The 12,562-nt window shown below is 41.0% G+C and overlaps 1 protein-coding gene and 1 non-coding gene across 3 annotated transcripts in view; one reads left to right on the top strand and one right to left on the bottom strand.

Moving 5' to 3' along the window:
• The window catches only part of LTA4H (leukotriene A4 hydrolase), a 33,150-nt gene extending 24,457 nt beyond the window's left edge, over positions 1 to 8,693 (bottom strand). The window contains exons 1-3 of one of the 2 annotated variants that reach the window (XM_045872817.2): positions 8,408 to 8,693; positions 2,431 to 2,561; positions 876 to 996 (exon numbers count right to left, since the gene is read on the bottom strand). In XM_045872817.2, the coding sequence (XP_045728773.1) occupies positions 876 to 996; positions 2,431 to 2,561; positions 8,408 to 8,566 (411 nt within the window). In that variant the 5' untranslated portion in view covers positions 8,567 to 8,693. The remainder of the gene's footprint in view (positions 1 to 875; positions 997 to 2,430; positions 2,562 to 8,407) is intronic. The other variant, XM_064590765.1, reaches the window with a different exon arrangement.
• A 370-nt stretch (positions 8,694 to 9,063) lies between these two features.
• TRNAD-GUC (transfer RNA aspartic acid (anticodon GUC)) lies at positions 9,064 to 9,135 on the top strand. Its single transcript has one exon. It is a non-coding gene; the product is annotated as a tRNA-Asp (tRNA).
• Positions 9,136 to 12,562: the final 3,427 nt, after the last annotated feature.

Here is a 12,562-nt window from a genome sequence, read left to right as displayed (position 1 = left end):
AATATGCAAAGTATCTAATATAATGTTGGAAAATACAGTTAGTGTTTAATGAAATGAGTTCCTTTAGTTGTAAATTATTTAATTACTAACGGAATTAGTTTTTTTCCCTTTCAGAAGATAGTTTGATATGTATTACCCTTGTGACAGACTGTCTCTACTGATAGGATTCTTTATTCTTAGTTTTTAAACAGAAAACAGAAATAGTTTAAATTGTATCATTTTAAAGGTCATTTAATATGTTTACATAACATATACATTTGTAAAAGCATAAGGAAAATTTGGAATGGTTGCACACCTAACTCAGTGGTGGTTACTTCTGGGCAATGGTACCTGGAGAAGACTGAAAAATCTGATTTTTCACTTTCCACTTCTTTACTGTTTTTTTTTTAAGATTTTGCTTATCTATTTGAGAGAGAGAGAGTGGGGCGGGGAGGGTCAGAGGGAGAAGCAGGAAGGCAGTCACTTAACCAACTGAGCCACCCAGGCGCCCTCCACTTCTTTACTGTTAACACTTTTCATAACCAGTACCTATTACTTTTGTCTTATTAATTTTTCCTTTCTGTTTCATAACCATTTCTTGAGTGTCCACTCAAGAATGCCAAGTTCTATGCTAGGATTATAAATATAAATATGACCTAGACAGTCCACTTTAAGTGGACATGATTTCAAATTGAAGGGAGTTTCTTTTTAAAAGTGATATATGAATATGTTAATAATGAGATAGCAATGAAAATATATATCATTTTTATAACATAAATTAAAATACTATCTTAGGTAAGACCTGAGTATCCATAAGACCACTGTCCACTTTGCTTCAGTAAACTGAATGTGCTGGGAATTTTTTGTATAATAAATCATTCCAGAACTTTTTGTACCTGGCACTGACTAAAGAGATATGGGTGTTCCTTCCCAGAAGTCTGTTCAGGAGTGAGCCACTGAAGAGCCGAAGATTTTGGAGATGTCTCAAAAGAAATTTCTATAACGACTTCTTGATTTCTGTATGCAACAAACAAATATATTAGTAGAGTATAATTTAATCTAACTAAAGTTTGAATTCATAATGCACAGACTAAATAATACAAATGATATTTTATAAGGTCTTGTTACTGATGGAGAGTAAGATCTAGGAATGCTGCATCCCCAGTTCTTACCTGAATGCCTGCCTCTGGATCCCTTCCACCCTACCACGACAAGTGCTTAGGAAGACATAATAGGGACTAATATTCATTCAATACACCACTGTGTGTCACGCACTTTGCACCTGTGGTATCATGCAATCTTTCATGACAGTGGGAAAGCGGAAGAAATAATTTTGGAAGTTTGACTACCACACAGCGGTGGGTGCCAGAGGATGACACCGAGCCGTGCTGGTCTGCAAACAGTTACTGGACAAGTCAAGAAATGGAGAGTAAGCCTTTAGAAACTTGTAGAGTCACTTTTACGTCCATTGAATCTAGGGATCAAAAACGTGTGCTTGCTTTTAATCTCTTCTTCCTAGTAATTCATTTTTATTGCATTTTATAAAAGAATCAGTCTGTGACAGACTGGAAATAACCAGAACTGGTCCTTTGCCCCAGATAGTTTGAGCAGTACTGATAATGAGGAAATAGCAAGAACTCTGGAGACCAGCCTCGCGCCGGTGTGTGAGTCCTGCCTCTGCCACCTACTGGTGGTGCTGTGAACTGGGGCAGATTACTTGACTGCTCTGGGCCATCGTTCTCGATCTGTAGAATAGGGTCAATGATATCTACCTCACAAGTTACGTGCGGGTGTTTCCCTTCTTTTTCTTTTTTTAAGATTTTATTTATTTTATTGGAGATAGAGAGCACAAGAGAGAGTGAGCATGAGCAGGGGTAAGGGCAGACGGAGAGGGAGAAGCAGGCTCCCCACTGAGCAGGGAGCCCCACGTGGGGCTCAATCCCAGGACACTGGGATCATGATCTGAGCTGAAGGCAGTCGCCTAACAGACTGAGCCACCCAGGTGCCCTGCCCTTCTCTTTCTTAAACAGCCAAGAGAAGGCATGAAAACATTGGCCATTGAAAGGTGGGGTCAATCACCCTTGTTTTAGGCCAATGGTTTTCCACCCTTTTTCCCCTTCCCAATTTATCAAGGAGTGGGATATACTCCCAGGTCATCCTGAAATGCCTCCTTAAGATGGCATGCACCCATCATCACTCTAGACCACTCCCATGATCAGTAAAGAAGTAACAGTTATCAAAAGTTCTATTCTTGAGTATTTTATACAATGAATTTCTTTAGAGTCTTAAGAACATATAATTTTCACTATAAGCTTTAATCTGAACAGCAGACCAGTAAGAACACCAATTACTACATACACACAAACTAGAAATAGGAAAGGAAAATTGTCTAAATTAAAAACATTTTTCTCCATTATTTAGCTATATAAAAGATAAGGATAACATTCATACTTGCTCAGAGCAATAGGAAGAGAGATTTCCATTGGTGATCCTTTGTAACTTTGTTTTTCTCCAAGAGTATATTTGACTTCTTGTCCATTGATGACCACTTTTTCTATCGTGAGGTCCTTTGTATCCAAAGTCTAGAATTAAGTAAGTATTTTTAAATGATAAGAAAATTGTTTAATATACACCAGAGAACATGAATATTAGACATAGGTTAACTATAATGATTACAGTATAGAACTAGATGCTCATAGAGAGTAAAATAGAGTGAAATTACAGGAATTAAAGGAGTCAAAAGTTAGTGTAGGTCCTGTCTCTTGGGACTCTAAGCTCCCTGAAAGATTTTTCATTCTAAAGTTTGCATATACATATTGCTAGGTAATTCTGGGATAGTCACACAAATTTACGGTTTTAAGTGTAAGTCAAATCTAAGTTAAAATGCCTTTGCCCCTGTCTCCTAAAACTTAACTTCTCTGCCACAAAAAAAAAAAAAAAATCATCTATAGCTTAAGCTTCACCATGACTCCTTACCATATATTTCTTCCTGGAATTCATATAGTCCAGCTCCTATGTACTTTCATATATCCGGAATTTAAAACAAACCTTGGCACTTGTTAGGCAAATAAGCGGGCTGCACATCGCCGTTATGTATATCGAAAGAGCCCAACCTGGTGTGGCAAGTCTGACCGAATGATCTACACAAGACCGAGAGAGCGTATCTACTTGCCGTGGCCCATTTTGGACAACTGCTTTGGGCAGGAAAGGAGAGGCAACAAGCCTCTGAGTGTTCTCCATCCCCCTAATCCTCTGGGCCCTAGAGACCATACCTTTCACTATCTCTCAACTAATCTCTTGTTCTAGAATCGTCCACCTTCCTATGCCACAAGACTGTTTCTGAACAACCTAAACAAGTCTCCCATGTTATGTTTAAAACTTCTCCTGATCCTTCTGCCCTGATAACTATTCATTTGTCTCCTCCCTTTCTTAGGCTCCATGGGCAACCTGTGGCTGCTATTTCCACTTCTTCATCAATCTCTCCTCCTTCCCTCTCTTCAGTCTGGCTTGCAACTCCTCTGCTACTGAAAGGGGATGCCTCCTGATCAAGAGGTCTTTCTGTTCAGTAATCTGGACCTCTGTCCGCTCATAACCCTTATAGGCCACATCATCTGTTTGAAGTCCTTTCCTTGGCTTCTTTGACTTTACACATAAATGGTTTTCTTACTCGTCTAATGCTGTTTCTTCCCCTCCTTTCTAGCTCCTAAAAATGAATTTGTCCCAATGTTCTAGCCTCGATCCCTTGATTTTTTTGAAAAAGATTTTATTTATTTATTTGAGAGATAGCATGAGCAGTGGGAGGGGCAGGGAGAAGCAGGGAGCGCCCTACATGGGGCTGGATCCCAGGACCCTGGGATCTTGACTTGAGCTAAAGGCAGCTGTTTAACCAACTGAGCCATCCAAGCATCCCTGGATCCCTTGATTTTCTTGCCATATCGGACACACTCCCTAATTCTCGCTCATCCCACGTCACCAACCAATTCCTCTGTGCTGATGACTACTATTTCTACAGTCGGTCGGTATCCCTTCCCCCAGGACTGCCGCTGGATCTCTTAGTTGCCTGCTTGACATTTCCAAGGGAAATATGGCCTCATATTCAATGGGCTTCTAAAAATTCTAAAAATGAAGCCACCCTTATGTCCCCTAATCCATTCTCTCCCTTGATTTCTCTCTTCCGTTAACAGAATCCACAAGGTACCTAAGATTTGGGACATTCAAATAATCCACAATTGATCCCACTGCCCAAGCCCCCATAGCCAATTAACACGTTTTTCTTTCACACTGTCCTCATACTTTTTTCTCTTTCCTTCTACCACCACTCTGGGTCAGACCCTGCCTTAGAACTGCCTGCGATCTGATCTCCCTACCTCTGGCATCTTTCTACTGAAATCTGGCCGGCAATAGCATGCAGAGTTAGAAGGCCAGTTACCTCTCTTTCAGGCTAGTTCATTGCATGATAAGCTCAGGAAAAGTCACAAGGGCAATCATTAATTTGATTTCTACCTCTCTGGAGTCAACAATATTTAGGTGGAAAGAAATCTCCATTCTGGTTTGTTTTTTTTTTGTTTTTTTTTTTTAAAGCGGCTGAATTTGTTAGGGGTGTCATCTGTTTTCCTCCGAATAGGTAATTATTCCTTTTGGGTTACTTTCTTTCAGGGGTACCTCAACAATTGCTACTCTGTATTAGTAGAACTGACTTATCTTCTTGCACTTGCATATTCAGAATATTTGGTTTTATTAGGTTTATATCTTATTAAGAATAGGGTTACTCCTTTGTCCCTTCATATTCCAGTACCTATTTCTGGCTATCTGACTTATTTTAAAAACTTGATTAGAATATCTATGTCTATAACTACTCGTGTTTATACTGCTTTTACAACCGTAAGGATGAATCAACTGGCTCATTTCCCAGAGGGACATATTTGATTATCTGTATTGCCTAAACTTCTCAAATCTAATCAGAATCAGAAGAGCCAGATTATTGTCATGACTATTTTTTGAAATCTTTTTCATATCCTCTGTACTTATTATAATAGTCAGTCCACATCTCTCCTATAGCATTTACTGTACCACATTAGAATGGTATGTTTTCTACTAGATTGAGGGTTCCTAAGAAGACACAGAATGTTACTTAGGCTTGCATTCCCAGAGTTTAGCACAGTGCCTGAAAAAATCGTAGGTATCAATTAATGCATGAAGCAAGTCCTGAGCCAAGAGAAAAGAGAAAATGCAGTGTTTAAGCCATATATTGCCAAGTCTTAACCTCAAATATCATTCTCAAATTACTTAAGAAATTCCCCTTCAAATTTCACTAATAAATGTTGTTAAACAATTGATCAAAAAGAGTAATAGAAAAAAAAAAGGAAACTGGGTGGTTGAAAGTTGGAACTAGTACTTTTTAACAAAGTTTTACCGAACACCCACTATATATATAAGGCTGAGATACCATATGTAGTTATAAGAAACAGACCTACCAACAGTAGGAAGTTATTAGGGATATAATTTACTATATCTCACAGTATCCTCATTGAATAACACCCCAAAAAACAGTTCTACTTCTAAGCAGCTGGCTAATTGCCATGTTATAACTAATTCCCTTTTTGCACAGGCTGCTGGGAAGCTCCCCGTAAACCTCACAACCCACTTCTTTTTTCCTAGGGCCTTACGCCATGTGTTTGATTTTCTCTATCCTTATTCTCTCTTCCTCCAAATTCTTAAATTGTTTTTAATTTTATTATACCGTATATGTTGTTTTAAGTGGACTCAAATTCTTTCTGTGACAACACATCGCTTAAATTAAAAAGCTTTAGGCCTCAGTATTATGTCTCTATCTACATTTTCTACTTGTTATGTGCAGGGTGCCATAATGAAAAAAAAAATGGGGTTATTGTTAAAACCCAAACCAAAACAACACCTTGATTTGGTTCCCAGCTCAGCCATTTACTTAGTGAAGACCCAAGGGTTTGCAGTCGTTAAGATCTGTGTTCACTTCCTGGCTTCTGCCACTTACTAGTATATGATCTTGGCCAAGACATTAAAACCTCTTTGAGTCACCAGCTGACAGAACACCTAAAAAAGGTGAAAATTTCAATAAAAGAAACAAATGCTTGGAAGTTATCACAAATGAACACTGAACTTGAGCACAAATAACCCAAAACTTCAAAAGGATTTTTAGAAAAGCTGGGATTTAGTCCTAGTAGAGCTCCTTCAACATTCCCCAGCATCAAGGACTCCAAGAATGGAGAGAGCAAGGACACTTGATGTCCTCAGCAAGCACAGCCACCGGGTCCTCTCACCTCCAAGATACAGTTAGCACTATGACTAGTGCAGCCCATATAAGGCTTAGGCACTGCACTCAAACTGAATTCACCCATCAGTTCATCAAACTTTTGAGTGTCTACATGGCAGGTGCTATACTAAGAACATGATACAAAGAGCCATGAAACATAGCCCTACCTTCAAGAGACTGTAATCTAGTGGAGGAAAGAAGCTGAGTTTGAAGAAGCAAAACCGAACTCTTGGCCTCAAGTTGCCACTATATATAAGCAAACAATTATAAACAGATTTCACCACAAGTAGCCTTCCTTGTATAAAATCTAACATTATTATCATGCTAGGCTCCAATTTACTAAACAGACATGCCAACCAGACATCATGATTTAAAAGTCTCCTGTCAGATTTGGGGAGTGCAAAAACAACGGGCAGCTTTGAGGTTGGAACATTGAAGGTACATTCTTTTCAAAATTTAGGCATTCTGTCTCTTGCTTCCTCAAGGATCAGAGGTCAACCTTTATTTGTACAAAATAGGTGAGAGTGCAAGGTCATAGTAAGTAGTGATAAACTATCAAAATCTACTTTCTTTTAATAAAAAGGGAAATCTCATTGAGACGGGACTTTAGCCAATCCTGCCAGGGCTAAGCTGCCTGCAATAAAAGATAGCATGGTACTTCAAGCAGACCAAAGTACAACCTACAGGGACGTAGTTATCTTCTTGCTTGTAATACCTTATTTTCTTCCTGTAGTACTTTTGGTGACTAAATATCAATACATAGGGGAGTCGACCTACTTTTCAAATCAGAATTAGTCTAGCAAGATGTTAAAGGACAAAGAGTAGGTTACCTGCTCTATTAGTTCACATTAATGAACTCAAAATATACTCCTATGACACAAACAGGAGTCATGAGAACCATCAATTCTTATCTAAATTTATTATTATGCCCAATTAATTGACCCCACTGATTTCCCACCATCAAGCCTACAACATTCAGTGATCAGGTTGCTTAATGTCGTTCTTAAGTAGATATCACAATACTCTATGCACAATACACTGTCGCTGGTCTTTTCTTGTCCCTCTTATTTCCAAAATGCTCACCTATGAAATTTTTCAGGTGAGAGGTACAATCCAAATACTATCACTTTGAGTAAGAACACTGAAAACAGGTTATGTTGTACAGATAAAATAATTTAATAACATTCCATAAATCTAAACAAGTTCTTCATTACTGAAGTGGCTTAGCGATGTTGTAGAAGTATATTACTTTCTACGAAGCGCAATTAATTCCTCGCTCCTTGGAACCAACTATAATACATTGTACTGAGATATGCTTAGAAAGCCTGAATGATCCACCCGTCATTACATTATTTGAAGAGAAGGGTGGTAAGAATCATGACCCTGGAGAAAAAGAGCTGTATCTAGAGTTAGCTGAGACTGGAAGTATCCAAGCAGGGGGTAGGGAGGGGTCTCAAACCTACGGGGTTTGAGAATGACTGGTAGAGGGACTGAGGGAAGACTCCCGTGGGTCGACGGGTCCTATCCTGCAGAAGTGCGGGCTGAAATAAGGTGCCTGGGAGGAAAGGGTCGGATCAACATCGGCAGGGCAGAGGGTCTGAGACTTAGATGAGACTATGGCCTGAGGAAGGTGCGCTGGGGATTGGAAGAAATTTGGGGCCTGAGGAGGGAGTTCTGGGCTGCAGGCCGAGGAAATGGGGAGGCCACAGGGGGCTTAGCGCTGGGAAGTAGGATAGCGGGGAGGGAGGATTCGGGCTAAAACGAAGCCTGAACGCAGGATGAGAGCAGGACGTGGATGCGGTGCTAGGATGTGCTAGGGACTGGGGAGGGGCGTCTGGGGAGTGGGGTGCAGGAGGAGACACTGAGGTATATATATGTAGCGGGTGACGGAGGGATGCAGAGACAGAAGTGGGATTGGGAGGAGGTGATACAGGGTGAGTGGGGGGCGAGGAACGGAAGGCTGAGAAATGAGTGAGGGCTGAAAGGGAGGTGAGGAATAATGAGTTGCGGGCTGTGGAGGGGCACCGAGGCATGCACGGGGCAGACCCGAACGTGGGGCTGGGAAGGGGCAGCAGCGGGGTGAGGGACGAGAAGCGGGCGGCCGGGGAAGGCAGGCACTGGGCGCGCGTCCCACCGTACCAGGCTTCGCAGATTGTCCTCCTGAGACTGCACCGTGAGGGCGGCGGTGCCGGTCAGCACCCGGCGGGTAAAGTCGACGCTGCAGCGCAGGTGCAGGTGCTTGGTTCGGCAGATCGAAGCCGGAGAGGCCAAGGAGCACGTATCCACTACCTCGGGCATGGCTCTGGAGAGTCTCTCCGCACGACGATCCGCAACCGAAAACCCAACAGCCAGACTACTCGACTGAGAGGTAGAGGAGAGAGAGAGGGAGGTAAAGAAGAGCAAGAGAGGCTCGTGGCGCCCGCCGGGAAGGGAAGTTTCTTAAAGTGAGAGAAGAGTGAGGTGTAGCGTGGATGGAACTACAAGTCCCGTGGTGCAGCGCGACAAGGCTTGCGCTTTGCTCCCTGGGAGTGTGTGTGTGGAGAGGTGCTGAGAGGACCGGGAGCATTCCTGAAAGGGGAGGAGGAGGAAGAGGGGCCAGCTGGAGGACCGCGAGCGGACGGAAATGATCAGAAGTGCAACGGGGAGAACAATCGAGTGCTTCCATTTTAGTTTCGTTCAACTTCGGTGGAAGTTGCAATGGCAGAATGTCAAACCTATTGGCAGTAGCCAATAATAAGGACGGAGCAGGGTGATAAGCAATAAGAGTCTTGTCGGAAGAGCTGCTTGCGTGCGATTCCTCGTTAGTATAGTGGTGAGTATCCCCGCCTGTCACGCGGGAGACCGGGGTTCGATTCCCCGACGGGGAGGCACAAAAAAGTCTACTTTTTGGTTTTCTTTTCTTTTTTTTTTTAAATCGGAATACAACCACCACGATGAAAATACTTCTCCAAACATTTTAAAAGTTAATACGAAAGAAATAATGTCAAATTAGCTGTAGCTTTACATTTTAAGAGTTGTTTCGTTTCTGGCTTGCCATGTTGGCAACCCAACACACGCTAAATTGTTGTCAGTTCAACAAATTTTTCTTTAGTGCTTATTATGTACATTTCCAGGCCCTGAAGAGCAAAAACTGAATAAGCCAACATTCCCATTTCAGAAACTTAGGAAGGTCATTTCAATATACTGTAATGAGAGAATTCTGTGATAGGAGTATGTGTGGGCAGCAAGATTGGAATGCAGAGCTGGGACATCTAGCTCAGCTCTGGGGCCCTTTCAGAAGGTGAGGAAAGGTTGAAGGATGATTTCTTTGGGGATGGGACCTCAGAGTTGAAACTGGAGAAACTGGAAGGGGACAGGTCTCAGAGGACTTTAAACAGCTGGATCTTTAATCCTGAATTCATGAATGGGTGGGGGCCCATTGAAGAATTGTAAACACGTGAGGGACATGGTCAGATTCATGTCATCCAGAGAACACTGGTAGTTATTCAGAGAATGGATAGGAGTTATCAAAACCAGAGGCAGGTGAGTTAGGAAACTATTCAAATAGTCCAGGAAGAAGATGTGGGGGCCTCACGTAAGGAATAAGTAAAGATAGAGAGAAAGGGGGAAATGGAAGGAATACTTAAGTGACAAGTGGATTCACAGATTAAGAAGAAGCCTAAGATGATCCTCAGATTTTTGGCTTCTGCGTGTGAGCAATCATTAACCAGAGATAGAGACCATATGAAGAGGACAGATTTACGTGGGGATGATGTAAGTTTAATTTTGGACCTAGGAGTTTGAGAGCATATGGGACTCTAGTGGAGATGTCTGTGAATCACTGATGTTTAAGTCCATAGCTCTGAGGAAGTTTATGGTAGATATGAGAAGGTCAAGTAATGTGGTATGTAAAGTTATGACAGTGGATAAGCTCAGCCCAAGTAGCACGTGTAAAGAGAAGAGCAGTGAAAACAGGTTGAAAGCTGGGAGAACACGAGGTTTTAACAAAAAAAGTTTAAAAAATGGAGGCAGTCCTTTCACAACGTAGGCATATATCAAATCACCACAATGTACACTTTAAAGATCTTACAGTTTTGTTGATTATACCTCAATAACGCTGAAGTTTTTGAAAAGGGGGGAGTAGAGTAAGAAAAACTCATGAAATAAATTAGGAAGAGCCAACCAGCAATGTTTAATGTAGGGAGGACCATTAAAATAAGGAGCCTCCTTTGGATTTAGCAATGGGTGGATGTAGGGAGGATTGTGGTTTTGTTGAGTTTTGCAGTTTAGTGGAAGGTGGATGCCTTCCAGTAGGCAATAGCTTGAGCAATGAAAGAGAAGAGGGAAATAGAACATAGGCTGCTCTGTCAAGAGCCAGTGTGAGAAAGGAAGACAAAAGAGGAATAGAGAGGCATATGGCATTGAGAAAGTGTTCTTTATTTTTTTTTAGGGAAAGAGAACCTTTAGCATGTTTAGATATAGAGGTGAAAGGATTTCTAGAGAAGAGAAAAATAAAGATTTAAGAAGTGTGGGAGATAGTTGATGACTTGAGCATTGGCCAGAGCTGCATAGCTCCATTCTGTATCAAAATGATCTAACAATTAAATTTGGCTCCAGTTAAAAGAAAAAGATGCTATGTATGGGGGTGTCCTGGTGTTGGCCCCAGCAAGGCAAAGGAAAACAAAATAAAATAAAAACATGCCAAACCATGAAATCCAATATCTTATACTTGCAAAAGTCTGAATTTTATGGGGCCTAAGAATCCATGACACGGTTGACATTTGCATACATTTTTTGAGGCCTAAAAATATTCTAGGCGTTACAAAATCAAGGGTGACAAACATGATGCAACAGAATTGATTTAGTCAAAGAACACATAATCAAATGATTTTCCTTATGGAGGAAGGATAATTTGTTTGTCTGAATAAAAGAATGTCAATATCATTGTCTTCCATTATCGATTACCAGGAGCCCACAGAGTTTATGCCAATGTGTTCAAGAAGATAGTCACAGGCAACTGCAAATGAATGCCTCAAATTGATTAATAGATTAATCAAAAGACAGATATACAGTAGCAATTATTTTCTAAGATTCCACTGACACCCAAATATAGAGCATACAAAAATAGCAATTCACAAACAATAGAAGTGTTCTTCGTATCCAATGGTGAATTGGGAAAGTTTAACAAATAAAGTTTTCCATTGTTTCTATAAAATAAGAATAATATCAGAGCTTATATGCAAAAGGAGACTTTATTAAGGATGAAAAAAGTGACATATAAAGTTTTATAAAAAGAAGTAGTACATATACTTACAGAGCCATTTGAACAGGAAGTATTCCAGCTTGACTGCTTACCTGGAAAAGTTACTAAACCCCCCAAAGTCTCAATCCTTTTGGGTGAATAACTGAGATACCTGTGTCTCATGGGGTTGTTAAAAGGATGAGATGAGATAATGTATGTGAGGTGCTTAGCATTGTGCTTGGTATCATGATCATCTATTACGTGTTTGCCGGTATTATTTCTATTGGTTTTTATTTTGTCTATTTTGATAATTTCAATATCTATTCTTTCTTGTTTTGTTAGCAAGAGTTTTTTAGGAAGACCTGGGAAATGAGAAGTAACCAAGACATGGGAAATAAGCAGATCATGCCAAAATAGACTTCTAAAGAGAGTTTGCAACATCTGTTTTTGAAATATATTTATATTTAGGAAAATTGAGAAATTGCAATAGGTGCATTAACACGTGACTTCCCATTTCTATCTAGCTCTGCAAGGATCACCTACACACGCCAGGTTTCAGTCAAGCTGAAAGCACCTTCTGCAAGATCTCAGCTCTCTCGTGCTCTTCCTTAAGCCTTAATCCCCATCCAGCCCCCATCTTTCCTGGAGAGAGTTCTCCTTTTCCCTCCCAGGACTCTGTCTCCCCACCCTCCAGTCTGGGCAGGAGTCTAGTCGAGTCTCTTGTCCTAACAGAACAGAGGTGTATGTGATGCCCTTCATGTTCTCCTTCCAATGCGTGAGAAAGTAGAAGAAGTTATTTTAGTTCCTTTTTTTTTTTCATGTTTAGCTCACAAAATGGTTGAAACAGCCCTGACCGGTTTCTCCATTTTTCTGTTAAATTTGTTTTTGTTTGTGCAAGAATTGTATACTTACTAAGCATATCTCTAGTCTGTTCATGCCAAGAAAAGGTTTGGGCAGCTGGGGAGGCCAGAAATGAAAGAAGCACAAGGCAGAGTTCTTCCAATTTAGTAAAATAGCGTAAGGGACTCTCTCCACCTGCCTTCACTCCTCCCCCCGCCCCCCACCGCTGTCTC

The sequence above is a fragment of the Mirounga angustirostris genome, unplaced genomic scaffold (genome assembly GCF_029215605.1).
Source record: "Mirounga angustirostris isolate CCGP_5_RB_7025 unplaced genomic scaffold, mMirAng1.0.hap1 SCAF_5, whole genome shotgun sequence".
NCBI lineage: Eukaryota > Metazoa > Chordata > Mammalia > Carnivora > Phocidae > Mirounga > Mirounga angustirostris.
Note: the sequence above shows the minus strand (reverse complement) of the source record. Positions and strands in the feature narration are given on the sequence as shown.